Consider the following 20,204-nt stretch of genomic DNA (forward strand, 5'->3'; position numbering starts at 1 on the left):
GTCGTCAAGGTCGACAGAGAAGAATTGAGGCTTGTTTACATGCATGTGCGGTATCTGGCCGATAGTTGGCGCTGGTGGGCACACCCGCAACCTTCATAGCGATCGCTCGCGAGTTTTTGTGTGTATTTCTGTCGAGCCGCTGGAGCAGCAGCTATTATATATTCACCGGCTAAGTTAAATATTTAAAAGTCTAGATTTCAAAGGTTCACTATGAAACCGACTAATATCATTTAAATAAAAATACTGAAAAACAGCCTTAGTAACACTGCAATATTGTGCTCCTTGTTTCACAAGCTTGCATAAAAGTAAATATAACTTCTTTTAAAAGACAAACAAATAACTTTGCTCTTCTTTTTTTTTTATTAAGATTAGGCCTATGTATATGGCTTTCCCTTGGCATGTCCTTACTCTGTTTTACTTTTTCATTTTCTCAAGGTACACCACTCTCTCTTCCATTATGTACAGTAATATCTTAAATATTAAATTGCCCGAAGAGCTCTGCTCCACATGGACTTGGACAGAGTCTTTTTTTTTGTAAATGTTTTGTATGTAAATGTTTTTGCCCGAAATTATTATCATTATCTAAAAAAACAGAAAGAAAATAACTTACAGCAAAGGCCTTAACTTTCCCGGTATGTCGAACATGTGGTCCTCGACACAAATCAATGAGGGGACCACAACGATAAACAGTGGTGGTTTCAGTTTTGACCTTTTCATTTAGGATACGGACCTACAAAAAATAATATGACAAATTCGAAGATAATTTGTATTTTTCCTAACCATACAAACCTTAGCTATTTACAAAGGGTTATTACTTTTAGCGTAGCTGAAATGGCGAGCCATTAGAATTTAACGAGGGTGTATTACCCCCGCGCTAGTTAGCGGGGGGGTAGGGGAGTGGTAGCTAGCTACCCCTCCTCCCCCTCACACACAGGTGAATACTCACTTTCACTTAGAGGTAGGACTTGTCTTGGGGGACAGGGCTGGCGGGCAAATATGTGTAAATAGCTAAGGTTTGTATGGTTAGGAAAAATACAAATTATCTTCGAATTTGTCATTTGTTCCGTAACCGAAATACAAACCACGCTATTTACAAAGGGTGACTTATCCCTTAGGAAGGGTGGAAAGTCCCCAGCCATACTGGCTTTGGCTTTACCCGGGGACTCAGAATCCGAGTGAGTCGCACTCGAGAAAAGGAGTCCCTGCACCTCACAAGTTCCTTGCACCGCAAGGAACCATGTGGCCTACGTAAGCTTGTGTGTGAAGGAAGAAGTGTGACCCGTCCTAGGCAGTTGACCTGGAGTTCCAGAAGGAACTCTGGGTTAGGACGTTCCCAATACCACCTCGTCAGGGTATGGGGGACGCAACAGTATTGACTCAATACTCGGAACACAAGGAAGCATGGTTTACCTGCAGAGGTTCGAGGTCAGCTATGCAGAGACCAGGATGCTGCTTCCCCGTAGAGGGGATGATGAAGAAAGAAGTAAGGGCCAGACATACTTCTTTCGTTCATGCAGACTAAAACCTGATAACAATGCCCTCAACCTTCTGCTACCTGTCCAAAAAGGAGCCTGAGGTTAGACCAGCTGTTGTGTAGCCACCACAGAGCGATAGAAAACGTATCGAGACTCCTGTGGGTCACGCCCTGCAGGAAGCGGGCTGCGAAGGTCATCAGACGCTTCCAGACTCCAGCTTGTAGCACCTGCGTCACAGAGTAGTATTACTCGAAGGCGAGGGACGTTGCGATGTATCCAACATCGTGCTGTAGGGCGACGTGACGGGGGAGGGTCTGAAGACAGGTCGAGATGAATGTCCTTGAGTCCGGGCTGAAGAGGTATACTGGTGACTCTCCCCCCATGTCCTCCTTGTGTTCCCAAATCGGCTGCAACTGAGGCCAAACTGCAGCTGTTCCCAGCGCTAACCTCTCGATTCCTGTACTGGCAAGAAAGAGAAGGTCTTGGGACATCAGACACAGAATGGAGACTCAAAATCTTGAATGAATCGGACCGAAGGGTCGGGACCCTCAGATTCTGAGTCTAGCCAACAACTCAGGAGCGAGCCTGAATGTTGCCTTCCCCTCTTCCTTAGAAAGGGGGGGGAGTAGTAAGAGACCAAGAAGATTGCTTACACACTGGCCGTGGCCAGAGTGAGCAGAAGACCCAAGGCGGAATACAATCCGAGGCCTGTCATAAAAGGGTCTTGAGAAGATCTCTTAAAGGACTAAAAGTCCGAGCCATGCTCCAAGTTGGAGGTCTTCCTCCGACTAGGGCAGGGACGATCGTAGCTTCGCATGAGCGAGGATAGATCCAGCGGGCAGGAAAAAGTTATTCCTTTAAGCCTGAAGGTCAGGGAAAGGCTGAGCGACAGGCTTCATTGCCAAGAGCGGAAAGGAGTTTCCTCCCGCCGAAAGGCAATAAGACCGTTATTGCTGGAGAAGAGGCCTCACGGGAAGAGGTATATCTCCCACGGCACCAACCACCTTAGACTCTTCACTTTGCCTGGGAGACCCCTGTGGATGACTATCGCAGATGACGCGACCTCCGTACCGCGACTGTAGCGGGTTGTCTCTTCTAGAGGAGGAAGCGTAGTGTCTCCAGGCATGAAGCCGAAGCGACGTCCCGGTTCGGGAGAGATGTCGCAGTGTGGTTGCTTGAGTAGTCTGCGCCGTGGGAGAAGCTCTCCCGGGAGTTCCGTCAGGGGAAGCAGAGGGTCCAGAAACCGTTCTGCGCATAGTCCCAGTGGAGCTCTCCCATTGAAAGGTTGACAGACAACCTGGTTTTGTTGAGACCCATTGTCCGCAGACAAAAAGGAGGGAAGACGCAGGCGTCGAAGTTGTCCCACCATCACCGGAATGCATCTTGCCAGAGTCTCGGGGTCTGAGACTGGGGGGAAAACTAGCGGAAGCTTGAGGTTCCAAGCTGTCGCGATCAGGTCCCCCAGACCAGCACTTGCTGGTTACCCAAGGTCAAAGACCCTTAGGTACACTCTCTCTATGAGGCTCTGCTCGGATAGTCTGAGAGAAACATTCCCCTGCCTGGAATGAGAGAGCCGATGGTGGAATTGAGAGAATCTCAATCATCCCGGTATCTCTACTGCAAGATGTGAAGGTGTGAAAATGCGTCCCCTGCTGGTTAGCATGAAGTCGACACGCAACGGGGCGACTTGGCAGGAGCGGTAGGATCTGAAGAGGGGCCAGACTAAGGCCCTTAAGCCTGCCTGAATGATGGAGAGGTATCCTTCAGGTCTTGACCATAGGCCTGGACCGGAACATGCCCCCCCCCCTTTCCTTTGACGAGTCCGAGAACCGCATCAAGAATGTGGGGAAAGGACGAGAATATCCACTACCATCAAGAGGCTCCATAGGTCAACACCCATTGCAGGTTTAATAGTTCCGCTGGTCCCATAGGGCCAGGGAGTCCGGTTAAACATTGCCTGAAGCCACCGGAACTTGGATCGCCCCACATGGAACTTATCCTGAGGCGACCGTTCGGACTATAAACGGGTCAATGAGGAAAGAAGAACTAGGAACGTTCCAAGGTAGGGCTGAAAACTCTGCTTGACTGAGAACAGGTACTGCGACTCTCCTCAGTCTTGCCACAGTCAACCGAAAGGAAGGCTCGGAGGATGTGGTAACAGAATCTGGCGTCCCCAGGTGGTCACCCATCCAAGTACCGACGTTGCTTAACCTCGCTGGACGGACGAGAAGCGGGGTTTCCAACGTGGTAAGGCGGTTGACTCAATATCATGGCCAGATACTCCAGATGTTGAGGCAGAGGAAGAGAAGGCTCCAAGCAAAATACCATGAGCCCACACTCATGGTCAGCATTCGGAAGCTTTTCCCGGCGCTGAAGAAGGTCGAAACCCGAGCCTACCGGAGTTGACCAGCCCTCCAAACAGCAGAGGAGGCGGAAGTCTGCACCTGAGCGGCCAAGAGGAAGGCAGGGAGAGTTCTCTGGGGAAACAAACCTGCTATGCCACGGCGGGATAGCCACACTGCATCATAAGCAGGAATACTTGCAGTTTAGGCTGAATTCGACGAGCACCCTGGAAGATGGATGGAATGGAAACTGAAAGTACCCGTCCTTCCGATCCAGGGTTAAAGGAGTCCTGTCGCCTCGTTACCAGTCTGATCGATTCTGCTGGTCTACGCTGGCCAAAGTTTGTTCGACAAACTTGATCAGGGCTGAGAGGTCGACTATGGACATCCCCTCTCAGATCCTTCCTTACAAGAAAGGATCGACTGAGGGGGCCGGGGGTGAAGCCGTCGATGATCCTAAGGAAGACCTTCGCCTAAGGTATGGATCATTCTGCCCAACCGGGCAACTCTGCTGATGCTATGGCATAGAGGTTCAGAGACACTGAATTCGCTGACAGAGACGGCAGGCGCGATATCCTTGGCTACTCACAGAGATTGTGCGGGAATGGGCATCGGGAAGCTGTCATTCGGATGAGTAACCTTAAGCATCCTCCCAGCGAAAAAACCTGCAATCCTAGAGTTCGTGAACTCCTTTTAGGACTATGCCCCCCCGGGGGAGTCTCCCGTGCCATCTGTTCCTGACAGGAGGAAACTGCAATTGGACACCTTGTCCCAGTTGTCGTAGCCGATAACTTAGGCCGACGTGGTTGAAAGAAAAGGGAGCTGGAGCCCTGCAGAGTCTGGAAGAAAGCGCCTTGGAGGAGTGAAACCGGAAGTCGATTTACTCCGCACAGCAGATGTTTAAGTCTCTGTCCTTGGGCAAAGACAAAACTCTTCTCAAGGATGGAAGGGTGTCTGAGGTCGTTGACCTCCACAGATGAGACACCCGAAGGAAGCCTTCAGTCAGTGCGTCCAGATGGTACAACATCGAGCTTGTCCGCAAGTAGATACTTAACGACGAAAGGCCAAGGTGCCTGAGCTCGAGAGGAGGAAAGTACCCTTGATCTTCCTGTAGCTTCCTTGAACCAAACCTCGGGCCGTAACCGAGGAGGGAAAGAACCTGGTAAGCTCCTAGAGGAAGAGGTAAGCAGTCACCCCTTGTCCGATGGAGAAATCTTCAACGGAAAGCCCCCCCGCCAAAAATCCTTCCAGGGCGGGAGAAGGAGAGAGTACTCGTGCAGGAGAGGGGGCCCTCGAGACCGACCTCTTGGGAACCAACTTCGCCCTGGGGGAAGTCACCACGAAGTCCACTCCTCTCTTTCTCTTCAGCGTAGGAGAGACAGCCGCTGGTTTGTTACCCTGGCCGGTGAGTGCTGGTTTCATAACCCTCATTAACGCCCGTGCCAGCGGATCAAACCATGTCTGCTGCTCCAAGGACACAGAGTCCGAAATCCTCGCTAAGGTGAAAGGGATCGGGCGATCCTTTGGAGAGGACACGACGGTTCCTGCCTGAAAAGAAGGTGGGAAGAATGCTGTACTGACCTGTCTTCGTCCTGCACTACCAACCTGTGCTTGGATGGAGGTGATCCCGAGTGCCGCCTAGGAGCACGCGTCCCTGCTGCTACCACCGGCTGTGGAATTCGCCGCGAACTATGGTCGCGCGAGGGCGAACGGTCGCGCAAAGGCGAATGGTCGCGCGGGCGCACAGGCGAGTGGTCGCGCGGGCGCGCAGGCGAGCGGTCGCGCGGGCGCGCAGGCGAGCGATCGCGCGGGCGCGCAGGCGAGCGATCGCGCGGGCGCGCAGGCGAGCGATCGCGCGGGCGCGCAGGCGAGCGATCGCGCGGGCGCGCAGGCGAGCGATCGCGCGGGCGCGCAGGCGAGCGATCGCGCGGGCGCGCAGGCGAATGGGCGTGACGGCGAGGGATCGTGCTGCCGCGTAGGTGAAGAAGATCGCTGGCGGTAAGCGATGGCGAGCAGCATGTGTAGGTGAATGATCGCGTGATAGGGTGCGATGGTGATCAGCATCCGCAAGAGGGCGAGCGTTCAGGGTTGTGCGATGAGGAGCAGCATGCGTAAGCGGGCAATCGTGCAGGGTTGTGCGATGGCGAGCAGCATGCGCAGGTGAATGATCGCGTGAAAGGGTGCGATGGTGATCAGCATCTGCAGGAGGGCGATCGTTCAGGGTTGTGCGATGAGGAGCAGCATGCGTAAGCGGGCAATCGTTCAGGGTTGTGCGATGGCGAGCAGCATGCGCAGGTGAATGATCGCGTGAAAGGGTGCGATGGTGATCAGCATCCGCAAGAGGGCGATCGTTCAGGGTTGTGCGATGAGGAGCAGCATGCGTAAGCGGGCAATCGTTCAGGGTTGTGCGATGGCGATCAGCATCCGCAGTTGAGGGTCGCGCGATGGCGATCAGCATCCGCAGTTGAGGGTCGCGCGATGGCGATCAGCATCCGCAGTTGAGGGTCGCGCGATGGCGATCAGCATCCGCAGTTGAGGGTCGCGCGATGGCGATCAGCATCCGCAGTTGAGGGTCGCGCGATGGCGATCAGCATCCGCAGTTGAGGGTCGCGCGATGGCGATCAGCATCTGCAGTTGAGGGTCGCGCGATGGCGATCAGCATCTGCAGTTGAGGGTCGCGCGATGGCGATCAGCATCCGCAGTTGAGCTAGTAGCTGGCGAACCATGTTCCTTCAGAAGTGTTGGAGAACGTTGGCGTGCCAGCTGTAACACACGTGGGCGATCCGGAGATCGCTGGCGAGCTGATGATCGCTGACGAGCTGACGATCGCTGGCGAGCTGATGATCGCTGACGAACTGATGATCGCTGACGAGCTGATGATCGCTGACGAGCAGAAGGCTACGCGTGGAAGCCTGCACAAAGAAGAGTCCTTGACCCCGACCTGAACCGAAGTTCTAGATCGCGAGGGCGAACGTGGGCGCACAGGGCACGTAACAGGAACCGCAGGGAAGATCATCTTGAAAGCGCTGACGAACAGGAGAGCGCTGACGAACAGGAGAGCGCTGACGAACAGAAGGGCGCGCAGGGAAACCCTGACACGCAAGGGAAGAACCCCCGTGGGGGCAACCCTTTGCCCCGAAGGGATCGTTGTCCGCCGGGAGACTGATGTCCGTCGGAAGACCGCTGTCCGTCGGGAAGACCGTTGTCCGTCGGGAAGACCGTTGCCCGTCGGGAGACGAGATTAGACTGCTGTCCATCTGCACCAAGACGGAAGATCGAGAAAAAGAAGTTGTAGGCTGCAAACGGAGATTCAAAAAGGCGCCTCAAGCACCCTTATAGGGAGATGAGAGGCCCTTACGACGAGGCGGACGGAGGGCCTTACGGCGAGGGAGGCCAACAGCAACAGCAACAGAAGAAACCTCCGAAGAGGAGTCTCTATGAGTGTACTCTCTCGCGAACGACAGAGAAACACTTCGTGGAAGAGACTGGTCAGCCAGTGACCTAAAAGGGGCAATCCTCCGAAGAGGAGCCCCTGCAGTTGCCCAGCCCCTTGAGCGAAACTGCAGGTGCGACCGCTCAGCACCAAGAGCATAGTCGCACGAAAAAAAGGCAAGAGAAGAACCCCCCAAAAGAGGAAAAGCTCAAGCCTGGACAGGAAAAAACTTCCCTCGGAAGGAAAGTTATCCGCCCAAGGAGGCAAGCCTCCTGACTGTTCTAAAATGAACTGGAGAGCTGTCCGTCGACACGGGAGTACTACCAGTAGAAGGAGACACGCCCCTGACGACAATACAAGGGGGGAGGCAGCAACAGCCGAATCCCCAGGACTCAACCAGACAGCTCACACCGTTGCTATATTACAGAAACGAACTAGATCGGTAACTGTAAAAAAATAAAACAAATAATATTAGTACACATTCATTCCCCCGGGAAGGCTCCGAAGAGGAATCCCGAGGAAAAGGAACAAGAATTACACAACAGGCACGTGCCCTCACAACCACTTACACTCGCGGAAGGAGAGCTGTAACCAAAACAGAATTATAACAATTATAATTATGTAACTATGTAATTATGTAATTTAAAAATGAATGAACACTAAAGATAAAAACGAAAACCCCGAAAGGAATCGTTCTACAAGCTGAAAAATTAACAACTACAATTAGATTCATAAACTAATTGAGACAAAATGTACGGCGTAGCAACCCCACCCACACGGGAAGGAAGCTACAAGGGCGTAGTAAAACATAGTAAAAGGGTGAACGACCTCAAGAGAGAGAGAGAGAGAAAGACCGAAGTCAAACTCGATCGCAACCCATAAAATTAGGCCGTGGTGGCCTAACTGCCGAGGCCTCCACGTAGATATCGTACACTACACACACACATCTGAAAAGGAAACTTACTTATTTCTATACTCAAATATATATACAAACATGAAAACATGTTTACATATATATTGAGTAAAAGAAAAGTAAGCGATTAAGTAAAGACAAAACAGACAATGGCTGCCAAGCGAGGACCAAGACAGAGACGTCCGTCACAGTCCGAGCCAAAAGTGAAAGTGAGTATTCACCTGTGTGTGAGGGGGAGGAGGGGTAGCTAGCTACCACTCCCCTACCCCCCCGCTAACTAGCGCGGGGGTAATACACCCTCGTTAAATTCTAATGGCTCGCCATTTCAGCTACGCTAAAAGTAATAACCCTTTGTAAATAGCGTGGTTTGTATTTCGGTTACGGAACAAATAAAAGGTTATCAAAAGACAGATGAGAACAGATTGAAATTGCTAAAATGTCAGGAGTAATTATCTCATTATTCAGCACTTCTAAATGCAAAACTGAAAACCTAATGAAATAATGTTACATCTTACTAATTGAAAATATATGATCACAATTTCCATTTTAAAAGATTCAAACTCAATTTCCATTTTAAAAGATTCAAACTCGATTTCCCTTTTAAAAGATTCAAACTCTTCCAAAAGACTAACCTTGAATTGATTATACTTGAACATTTCTAATAAGTCTGCTTTCTTCATTTCTAGTCTTTCAAAAGGCTGCTTTTCTTTGGTTATCTTTTTCATGACATCTTCGATTCCAGGGAAATCCAGGTTTGACACTCCTGCTCCCTCAGTGTGGAAATCATAGAAATAGCCTTCTTCTATAGGAGGACCATAACACAAGTGACCACCATAGACGCGCTCCAACGCCTCGCCGAGGATATGTGCAGAGGAATGCCAAAAGACCTACAACCAAAGACAGAAAGTTAATACAAAATATAAAAATATTGTACAGTATGCTACTCATGGTATAATAGTGTACGCATGTTCTTCACTCTCTTTACATAGCATACGAACAGATATGAGCTAAATCTGTAATCATTACAAAAAGGAGAGGTCAGGTGATGGAAGACCCCTTCTCTTCAAATTCTTGACCTCAATAACCTGATCTGCTCACACTGGGAACAGTTTATAATAAAAGTATTCCTGAAGGAAAAAGGTCTAGCTTGAAAGACTGCTATTTCATTGTAAATAAAACAAAAACTGACCATATCTTTAGAGTAAAAAGCCATTTCTTTTATGAAATGTATCATTTCAATACACCAATGACCCGGTATTTGAAGCTTCGATGAACAAATTCTTGAAGATACAAAGAAAATAATTGTCCCACGCTTCGATTTGCATAAAAAATCTAATATTTTGATTGATATTTTGTAGCTGTAAAATTTATTCATTAAAAAAAAGTAAAAACAAATGAATACAATGTTAGTAATGTTATAAATGTTGTGGAAACAAAGCCAGAATAGAAATTGAACAAAAACCAGCAGTTTTGTCATGAACAAACGAATTTGATTACTGTACAGCTGTTTTGCCTGTATTTCAATCATCATACACAGTAAATCATTGCTGTAGTTATGCTACAACATTAAGTAGAATAACATCGAAATATTCTAAATTATTCGCTCTGAGAAAACATCAAGGATATATACTACCAACTATAAACAACAAGCTGTATTTGAAGGTGAAAAAACACTGATCATAGCTGCTAAATGTTTGGAATCGGGGGAAGCTCTGTCCAAAACTGGAGGGATAAATGAAAAAAAAAAAGTGTTTTGTTATAATCTTATAAGAATTTATGAAATTCCTTTGTTTACACTAAGTCCAAGATGGTGTACTGTATTCCGTTTATTAAGAGGTAATCCAAATTGCACAAAAACTATCTTACAAATTGAGTGAAAAATTAGTAATTTCCCAAGCTGTATAATCAAGTACCTCAGTAAGATAAAATTATAGTTCAAGCATTAATTATTTCTTTTGGGAAATAAAGATTCTTTGGAAGATTGCCATAATCAGCTGATATGGAAAGCATAGATGGTAGCACCCATCAACTTATAAATGAAATTAATGGAATATATTGCCATTCTTATATCTTAATATGATACTACACGCATTATTGTTTGATTCAGTTTAGTGAAATGTTACTTTTCATCAAAAATTTTGTTTATATCAAGAGCAATACAGCTGTTCGTTCGTTTGTACGTTAAAGTACATTTCATCAAAGAAGCTCCCTCAAGAGAGGAACCACATGAATTGCTCAGACAGGAAACAAAACACTCGGGGACAAAGGAGGAAACAGCACACTTGCTGGCACTTATAACACAGAATCAGGGGAATGGCATTGAAGCTAATCACAGGGGGATGACACCAGGACGTACATACAGATTTACAGGCCCTGGAGGCTACTATACTCTAAGCTTCAGCATTTTACTCCCACAAGGGCAGGGCCCTGTTGGGGTCATTGATATTGCTGGCACTTGGATCACAGCTGAATCAGTGATGTTACCACTGGTACTAACACTTGAGACACTAAGAGCGAAGTAGTACTGGCTACCGGCTCCCTCTAGATATTGAGTCTACCTTCAAGAACTAAGAAAGCTTGGCCTTCCTAAGTCATTTGTTGTCAGCAGTCTACATGTCTGAATTTCCAGCACATGCTGTTATGTGGCTATCATCTATCACTCCACAACCTTGAAAAAAATTCCCCATGTAGATCCGAGTTCTCTCTCTGCTCCTGATGCATATTCCTCGGGACTAACATACAGTACACCCAGAAACTTCTGGGTATATGCGCAAAACGCTAAGCGCACTCTCCGGCAATTCATGGGCTTGCCAAGGATATCACCGGAAAACACTTAGCCTTTTTTGCTACTCAAAGCAAATGCCCTACTACAGGTGGCCAACGATCTACACTCGGTAACGTGGATACAGTACTGTAATTGTAAACAACTACTGTATGCCCCTAAGTAGTGATTGGATATATAATAAACTGAAGCAGTGTTCAATATATACTTGCAATCCTGCTCCGTTCCATTATTACCACACACGAAGCCATCACAATTCAAACCAAAAAGTATAAGAAAAATATTAAATAACTTTGGATAGGACGCAACAATACGTACGTACTTATTGTAACCCAAGGCAAAAGCAATCTCTTTTACAGGTGGGTAGGTGAGGCTACTCGACTGTGCTCATCACGTGTTGTTAACAACTCCTCGTTAACAATTTCAACAGCTATTCCAGCTCCAATGAGCTATTCCCTATTTTAAAAGGTGAAAGTTTGTATAGGTGTACAAACAAACGTCAGTATTACAGCAACAGATATTACGGTTGAGACAGTAGAAATAAAATTTGATAAAGAGTAAAAATAGAATTCTGTTGCAGAGTAAATAATACATTCTGCACCAACTCAGACTTTTCCAATATTAATGCTTACAGCTTTGGCCTCGTCATTGTCGAACTTGAGAAGTTCCAAGGTAGAGCTTTCTTCAAATGGACGATCAAGGTCCCAAACGACACCATTAACTTTTGCCACTACAGTGTTCTCAGCCAAGCCCTGGGAAATGCCCTGTGCTATTTCGAAAGGAGTGGTCTGCCATGATTTTCCATCTTTCACAGCCCCATCTGGCAAAGTTATCTGAAAATAGGAAAACAGTTAGGTCATATATACAATAGGTTTCTTAGCAATGAAGGCAAATAGTCACTGATTCATGCAGGTTTCCCTGACAAACTCCCCCACACAGTGGAATGATAAACAGTACAGTAACTGGACAATAGAGTTTCTTTGCAAGAAGGGAAATCCTACAGGAAGTCATGAAATAAAGATGCCTTTAAGAGTTATTACTGTTGAGAAAAGAATAAAGAAGGCAATACCCCAAAATATATTTCTAAACCTTAATTTTCTTAAGTACAGTAGAGTCGATGACTCAACTTTATCTAGTGTAATAAGAACACCCTAAGTTGTTCATAAAAACCTACAGAAAATAAATTATACTGAACTACTCATTAATATGTCCACTTGACAGTACCAAACATTTCTGCTCTCTTATGGTTGATCCAGTTGATAAAAATAAAAACTCAACTGAAAAGCTCAGAAGAAAGTGTGTGTATTATAATTTATGTTGTGATGCAATGCCACCTCCCATGTTTAAAAAAAAAAAAAAAAAGGTGTAAATCAATAAAGCAAAACATATAACTAACCAGTGTAACAGGGGACACCTACAAAGTACACTACATCTAAATAAGCCCTCATCATCATCATCTCCTACGCCTATTGACGCAAAGGGCCACAGATTTCACCAGTTGTCTCAATACTTCACCATTCATCATCTACTTTGCACTTCACAGTCCTCAGCCATGTAGGCCTGGGTCTTCCAACTCTTCTAGCGCCTTGTGGAACCCAGCTGAACATTTGGTGAACTACTCAGTAATCTCTCTTGGGGAGTGCAAAGAGCATGCCCAACCCATCTCCATCTACCCCTCATCATGATCTCATCCACATATGGCACTCAGGTAATCTCAAATAGTTTCATTTTCAATCCTGTCCTGCCATTTAACTCCCAATATCTTTCTGAGGGCTTTTTTCTCATGACAATTGCAAATAACCCCTAAATTTACACAATTATATCCTTTAAAAATATGGAGATGACTGCAACTACAATACCAACCTGAATGGGCTCGGACACCTTAGAGGCCAATGCTTCGTCAGCTTCCTTCTTTAACCTGTCCCACAAATCAAGACGTTCCTGGATGAATTCGGGCCAAGGGTTCATTTCCCCTAAACCCTTTCCACCTCCGCCCCCCTTCTCCTTCTTTTTCATCTGAAACAGAAATCTGGCTTAGTTACACAAAAAGTAGGATGGTAATTTTAATGTACACCACATTACTTTTGTAGCAGATACTAAAAGGTCAATGTACTCTTTCTTATTTAGCACCACAAAGGTAACTTGATATTACTACAAAACAGGAAAAAACTGAGTGCTGTTTACCAAAAAGCAACTCTTACTTGAATACACAGAAATCGAGTGATTATAACAAACAGATACATATAACATTTATGTTTTATAATCTAGTTAAAATCCATGCATAAGCAAACTGAAAAGGTTACCATCAAAAACAAAAAACAATAAGTACGTTTACATGTTCAAAACAAATTAAACTAATAAAAAAAAGGTCACTACACATTCACATAGGACTGCATGAGATCATGATCAGCCTTAACCTCTCAAGATGCTTATACAAGAAGAATTCAATAAATAAAATTAAAAAACCAATGAAGTATCCAACAATAACAAAATGCATCCAGTAATGGAAACTAACTTGGGTGATCTTTTAATGTTTCTAAAGTCAAACTATAAATATACTTAACTTTCAATAATCTTTAATACCTAATTAAAAGAACTGACTCCATACTTGTGCCAATTTTCTTGCGTCGATATGAAGTGTTAGTAAATTTAATATATAATAAGAATTTCTTAAATGTATGATAGCAAACTAATTGTAACTATCCCATGATACTTTCCAATGAATGAAAATTACTACTTTACAGGAAAAAGCTGTTGCTCTAAATAATCATAGCCTTGCACATGATTTCCACAATCAGGCTCTTATAATTAATTGCCTTCCATTTCAGTTCATCTGTGGTCCTCTTTGGAAGGGAATTTGGTTAGTTAAAAATTACTCGTAACATATAAGCTGATATACTTTAGTAAAGTCAACATTTACGTAAGCAGAAGACAGGATCCAGACTTGTTTCTATACTATACTACAAACTAGTAACAGTCAGTGTGTTTGGGAATGGAATTTTAGAAGATAAGGATCAATTTCAAAGTCAAGGCGACAACATATTGAAGTGTATGATCTTTGAAAAAAAAAAATCATGCTTTAAAACAGTCCATAATCAAACAAGAGTTTTAAAATAAAACTTAAAAAGTATTCAAGTAGGCAAAGGCTATAGCTCTTCCTCATATTAATCTATCAATCAATTAATACCCAAGGAATCTTGACAAACACAATCTATAATTTTGTTCCAATATACTGTGACTCATACCCTTAAACATGTTTCATACCACCTACAGACAGTCACATCATATGAAACACTGCACAGTATAGTAATGTATATGTAAGTAGCATCAAGGAAATTAAAGACAGGATTTATGGCAATGCACCAAGAAACAACTAAAATCAAGACCATACCCAGCCGACAAACTCTTTGCTCATCTGTCAATAGATGTGTCTGGTCATGTTAAAACAAAATGTAATTACTCTCTCTAATTAATGGTTCACAGTTTCACTGCGGTATTCACTAATCCCTAGATTGCTAAAAACTGCCAATCCATTGCATCCACAACCTATAAACTGTTCTAAATGCAAAAGAAATTCTGTAGAACCTGACCTAAACATATCTCATAATCATCATCTCCTACGCCTATTGATGCAAAGGGCCTCATTTCTATATACTAAAAAACTCCTTCCTTTATAATGCTCTTCATGCCTATTCTCACAAGAAATATGAATACATGACTAATCCTCCATTAAAATTTAATAACATTTATCAATTACACAAGTAAAATTATACAAAAACCTAGGGCTATTTAATATCAAAAACTCCCTTAAAAGTTTTCAGAAACATTAGAAAATGGTAAACTACCATAAACACCTTGCACACGACAAATTTAAACTGATTACAATTTCACATATAAACTTTGATGTGATATGCCATTAGAGGTCTTACTACCGGTAGTTACAAAATAAATTTGTAAAAATCATTCAACTTTCAATGCATTTGAATAACCAACTTCACGATGTCTAAACCATTACTGTCACGCTCACACAAAAGCAAACTAAAATACGGTATGTACACAGAATTTTCTCTACCAAAAATTAAAGAGAAATACAATTATAGTCTTTAATGACAGCAACATAACTAAGCTAAATGTTCTTGTGAAAATTAAATATTTCAGATAACTATCTTGAGAGGCCTACTGCTAAAATGGAATACATAATAAAAAAAACTATGCTGAAAATATTTCCCAAGAACCAACCTTTCCAAGGTATACAACACCACAGAAAAAGTATATAAAACGAAAATTTGAGAGAACAATACCTAAAACCCCAGCTAACAAGTCAATGCAAAGATCATTGCTGTATGAATACACAATACTATATACGTTGGGCAATTGTTAAAGAGCAAGAGTGAACAGTCTGTCTTTTCAAACCTACAACAATATATTCTGGTGATAAATTTGAACAAGATTCTGAAAACAGATCTAACCAAGACTTAAAAGTGTATATGTGAATCACTAATAACTAACACTAAAGCCTTACAATAGTTTTTTCCCCATCGTTCACATACACTAAGGAAAAAAACCAGATTCTAAGGAAATAGCCTCCACCATTTTTTTTTTTGTTTTTACATTCTCATTTACCTAATTTTCAACCAGAAATAGGCATACTGTATCATCTTTTGCTTCATACTTTTTTAACCAATTTGTATTTTTTGTAACCACACAAACCTAAGTCCTTTAATAGGAGTATGCTTTCCACAAAGCTGGCAACTAGGCTGTTAAATTTATAACGAGGTGTTGGTAGTTACTGGCAGGTGGTGGGGAAGCCCACCCCTTACCATCACACTGAGTAGCCACTTTGACCTTCACCTAGAACTTGTGGGGGGGGGAGCTATTTGAGGTAAGAAGTGTACCTTTAGGATGGGTTTATAGTTAGAAAGAATACAAATTACTTTAAAAATATGTCATTCATTCCTACACCAATACAAACCCGCCATCCTTTATTAGGAGACTTATCTTTAAAGGGGAGAAGTTAATATAATCAAGCTGGCTGGTTTAAAATCAGAGGATGTTGAACAGTTGGACCTGTAAAGATGCAGAAGTGATGACTCTTGTCCAACATTTATCACCTTGAGAGAAGCTTTTCGGGTGAGAGGCTAGGTTTACGTCGATTAGATAGACTGTGACAGAAGTGCATAGTCGATTAAAAAAAAAAAATGTGATGTATACATATGACAATCCTCCCCCTCGCAAGGAAGATACTTCTACTATATCTAAATGTACAGGAAAGTTGCTAGATACGGAAGCTTACCTGCATCAATGTCCAATCCAGCAAATAACATTATGACAACTACAGCCCAAGGGAGGGGAAAGAAAAGAGGAAGCCGGCCCAGACATTTTAACTTGGATCCTAAAATTACGTTGTTACCGATATCTTAAATGATATGCTTCTTGTCATGTGAAGAAGCTAGGGTTGCTACAGAACCTGATACGCAGCTACCACTATTCCGAGAGAAAACATGTCACAGAACTTGTGGGTATACTACCACAGTGGGGCATGAAGGTTATCTGGCATTTCCAGATTTCAGACTTTAAAACTTGAAACACTGACAGGTAACTAAGTTCCTCAAGGCTACAGTTGATCTAATCCTTCTGACTTCTTGAGAAAATTTCTCTGGATACTCAGTTGATGGTGGATACGTTTGGCTGATGGTTTCCCGAAGCCAGAGGGATATGGTGTTCTTAGAGACACTCTTAAACTAAAGAAGGGTCACAGTCAAAGTTCTGAGAGATACATTTGAGGTGACGAGGCTTTAAAGGTGACTGTCTGATGGGTGTCCTGACTCATCTTCCTCCATTTTTTATTGTATCATTGGTGTCATGAGATGGGAACAGGGCTGGATTCTGCAAACCTCAGTGCTAGTGCCTCTCATTAGCTGATCAGCCTTACAAACTTAGGGATTATCCCATTTCTCCTTTATAGTACCCAGTTAGCTCATTGGTGTGAAGTTACCAAACTTCTTGTTCTCCAGATTTGCCAGGTCCTGGGAAGTGGAGTATTAAGTAACAGCTCCTGACCAGTGGTCTAAGCAAGAAGTTGCCTGGAGGATTGCCATAGAGGTAACTTCCAAGGTGAGAACAAAGTTCCCTCTGTCACAAGTCTTTCGACCAAAGTCCCTGTAGTGAAAGATGTAGCGGCAGCATCAACAGGATGCAGAGGGGGGTTGGCATACTCCATAACATATAACCTCTTTTGAGGAGAGATCAAAGAAAGTAAGATCTTGCTCGAATGACTCAAGTGTAGCGAGTTCCTCGATCCAGTGATCTAAGCACCCACGCTATCCAAAGGCTTTGACCAAGCTCTGACCAAGGTAGTTCAAGGACGGGAATCAATCACTGAAATAGCAGAAGCACCGATCAATGGAAGAAATCCCATCCTTGACTGGTGCCCAAGTTGCCTCCACAAGGTTATTAAACTCTTGGATAAGAGACAAGACCTTGAGGATCGTCGCCTCCATCTCCAGATTTGCAGCTTCAGCTGGCGCTAGCTACAACTCAAATGCTGAAAGGTCTAGTATCCCAGAACTCTTACTCCCTCAAGAAAGGGACGTTTTTATGGCAGATCTTTTTGCTTCACATGCCCCTTTCAGGACCTAAGATATCTCTGGGTTGGTAGATCAATGAAATAGTAACATCAATAAGGTGTGACTCCTCTTTGACCTGGATGAGGCCTCTTGCCTTCGTGTGCATCTTGGGTGACAGGACGGGGGTCTGTACCAATGAAGGGCAAACAGGAGTGTGTGGGAAAGACCTGCAGACAGGTGAGTTCTTGGGCAGCTTGTTAATGGAAGACAAAAAGTCTTTATGAGGTTCCGGTGAAACTTTGATGCAAACAGGGCTGATCTCCTCCTCAACCCATTAGTCAAACAAGAAGGAAAATCCTTCTCTCTTACATGGGTGGAGTACAGAGGCAAAGGACATTTTCTGGCTGGAGGGTCTGGGTGCATCTCCCCATATCTCGCATCTCATGATCACTAGACGAATATCTACAAGCCCAGTCTGAGAGGATGGTTCCCTGGTCCTCCTGGGACTAGGTTCTATAGCAGAGGACAATGTCAAAGGTACAGGGGTGGGAGGAGAAGGAGGAAGGTGTGTCTTCTTTCCCTTTCCAGAACTCCTTGTTGAGTTTTCTTGCAAGCAGGGACGATAGCACAGAAGAGGAGGATCAGGGATCTTTTCCTTGTGCTTGCCAGGACTGACCAAAAAGTATTACCTTATCTTCAGAGCTCCCTCTGTAAGTGAGGTGATAGATAAGGTAGGCCCAATAGGAGAAGCCCTGAGGATTATAGCGTACGCTTAAATCTTCAGCAGCTTCTCTACAGATGTAATGCCATCGATGCCTAAGGTCCTTAGGTTCAGGTCCCTGAAAATTTGATAATCGGTCATTAGAGGTAAATCTGCCTCACCTAATTCTTGCCCTGATGCCTGATCAGAGTCATCTTTCTTTTCCAGTTCTCCAAAGAACTTGGCTCTACAGGAAGTTGAAGAAGGCACAACAGTACAAGGAGAGCTAGAGGACTACTTCAGTTTGGGGGAGAGCCCGAAAGCGTGAGTCCCTCTCACACATCTTCTCTCGCAGTACTCAGACCACAGCCACAACCTGCACTCATCACCGGGGTATAAATACGATCAGTAAAGCACCAGCATATAGGCTACAAAAGCAAGGGGATTCACTTCCGGCTCAACCTATGAAATTTCCACAATTTCAGTCAAGTTTACTATGGCTGGATGCTTCCCTATCTGTGGATTCTCCATTACAAACACACACACACCCACAATCTCAAAACAAAGGGATAAAATCAAGCGAAGACAGTACATGCATACTGTTCTGGTGCTGAAATGTATGGCTACTCAGTGTGCGGGTGAGGAGGCGGGGATTCAAAGCCATCGGCCCTTAACTACAGACACCTCGTTATAAGTTTTAATAGATCCAACTTTGTTGAAATCAAACACCTATTAAAGGGACAGGGTTTGTATTTGGGCAGTAACAAATGCATTTCATAAAAATGTTATTTTTATTAATAAAATAAATTTTTGAATATACTTACCCGATAATCATGTAGCTGTCAACTCCGTTGCCCGACAGAATTCTATGGAGGGATACGCCAGCTATCACAATACTAGAAGGGGGTGTATTTACCAGCGCCACCTGTGGCCAGGTACTCAAGTACTTCTTGTTGACACCTCCTCAATTATTCCTCGGTCCACTGGTTCTCTATGGGGAGGAAGGGAGGGTCGATTAAATCATGATTATCGGGTAAGTATATTCAAAAATTTATTTTATCAATAAAAATAACATTTTTCAATATTAAACTTACCCGATAATCATGTAGCTGATTCACACCCAGGGGGGTGGGTGAAAAACCAGTGTACAAGACTAAAGGATAGCTAAGTATCCCGTATTTCATATAATCAGTTATCCACAATAACAATGAAATAATAAGTACCTGGTAAGGAAGTCGACTTGAACCGTTACTCTGCCTTTAATAAGATCGTCTTCCTTACTGAGCGCAGCGTTCCTCTTGGGAGGCTGAATCAACTCAAAGGTGCTAAAGTATACAGGGCAGCAACCCATACTAAAGGACCTCATCACAACCTTTAACCTTGGCGCTTCTCAAGAAAGAATTGACCACCCGCCAAATCAACAAGGATGTGGAAGGCTTCTTAGCCGACCGTACAACCCATAAAAAGTATTCAAGAGAAAGGTTAAAAAGTTATGGGATTATGGGAATGTAGTGGCTGAGCCCTCGCCTACTACTGCATTCGTTGCTACGAATGGACCCAGGGTGTAGCAGTACTCGTAAAGAGACTGGACATCTTTGAGAAAGAATGATGCGAACACTGACTTGCTTCTCCAATAGGTTGCATCCATAACACTCTGCAGAGAAGGCTTCTTGATAGCACACCATAAGGCTTCTGATTGTCCTCGTAATGGTTTTGACCTTCTTAGATAGTACTTAAGAGCTCTAACTGGGCAAAGTACTCTCTCCAGTTCGTTCCCCACCATGTTGGACAGGCTTGGGATCTCGAACGACTTAGGCCAATGACGGGAAGGAAGCTCGTTTTTAGCCAAAAAACCGAGCTGCAAGGAACATGTAGCCGTTTCAGATGTGAAACCTATGTTCCTGCTGAAGGCGTGGATCTCACTTACTCTTTTACCTGTTGCTAAGCACACGAGGAAAAGAGTTTTTAATGTGAGGTCCTTAAAAGAGGCTGA

General features: G+C 44.3%; 1 protein-coding gene across 3 annotated transcripts in view; it reads right to left on the bottom strand.

Moving 5' to 3' along the window:
• The window catches only part of ThrRS (threonine--tRNA ligase), a 59,564-nt gene that overhangs the window by 29,028 nt on the left and 10,332 nt on the right, over positions 1-20,204 (bottom strand). For all 3 annotated transcript variants that reach the window (XM_068346590.1, XM_068346588.1, XM_068346589.1), the window contains 4 exons: positions 12,809-12,961; positions 11,578-11,778; positions 8,796-9,050; positions 611-730 (listed from right to left, as the gene is read on the bottom strand). In XM_068346590.1, coding sequence (XP_068202691.1) covers positions 611-730; positions 8,796-9,050; positions 11,578-11,778; positions 12,809-12,961 — 729 coding nt within the window. The remainder of the gene's footprint in view (positions 1-610; positions 731-8,795; positions 9,051-11,577; positions 11,779-12,808; positions 12,962-20,204) is intronic.

The sequence above is a fragment of the Palaemon carinicauda genome, chromosome 22, assembly GCF_036898095.1.
Source record: "Palaemon carinicauda isolate YSFRI2023 chromosome 22, ASM3689809v2, whole genome shotgun sequence".
NCBI classification, from domain to species: domain Eukaryota; kingdom Metazoa; phylum Arthropoda; class Malacostraca; order Decapoda; family Palaemonidae; genus Palaemon; species Palaemon carinicauda.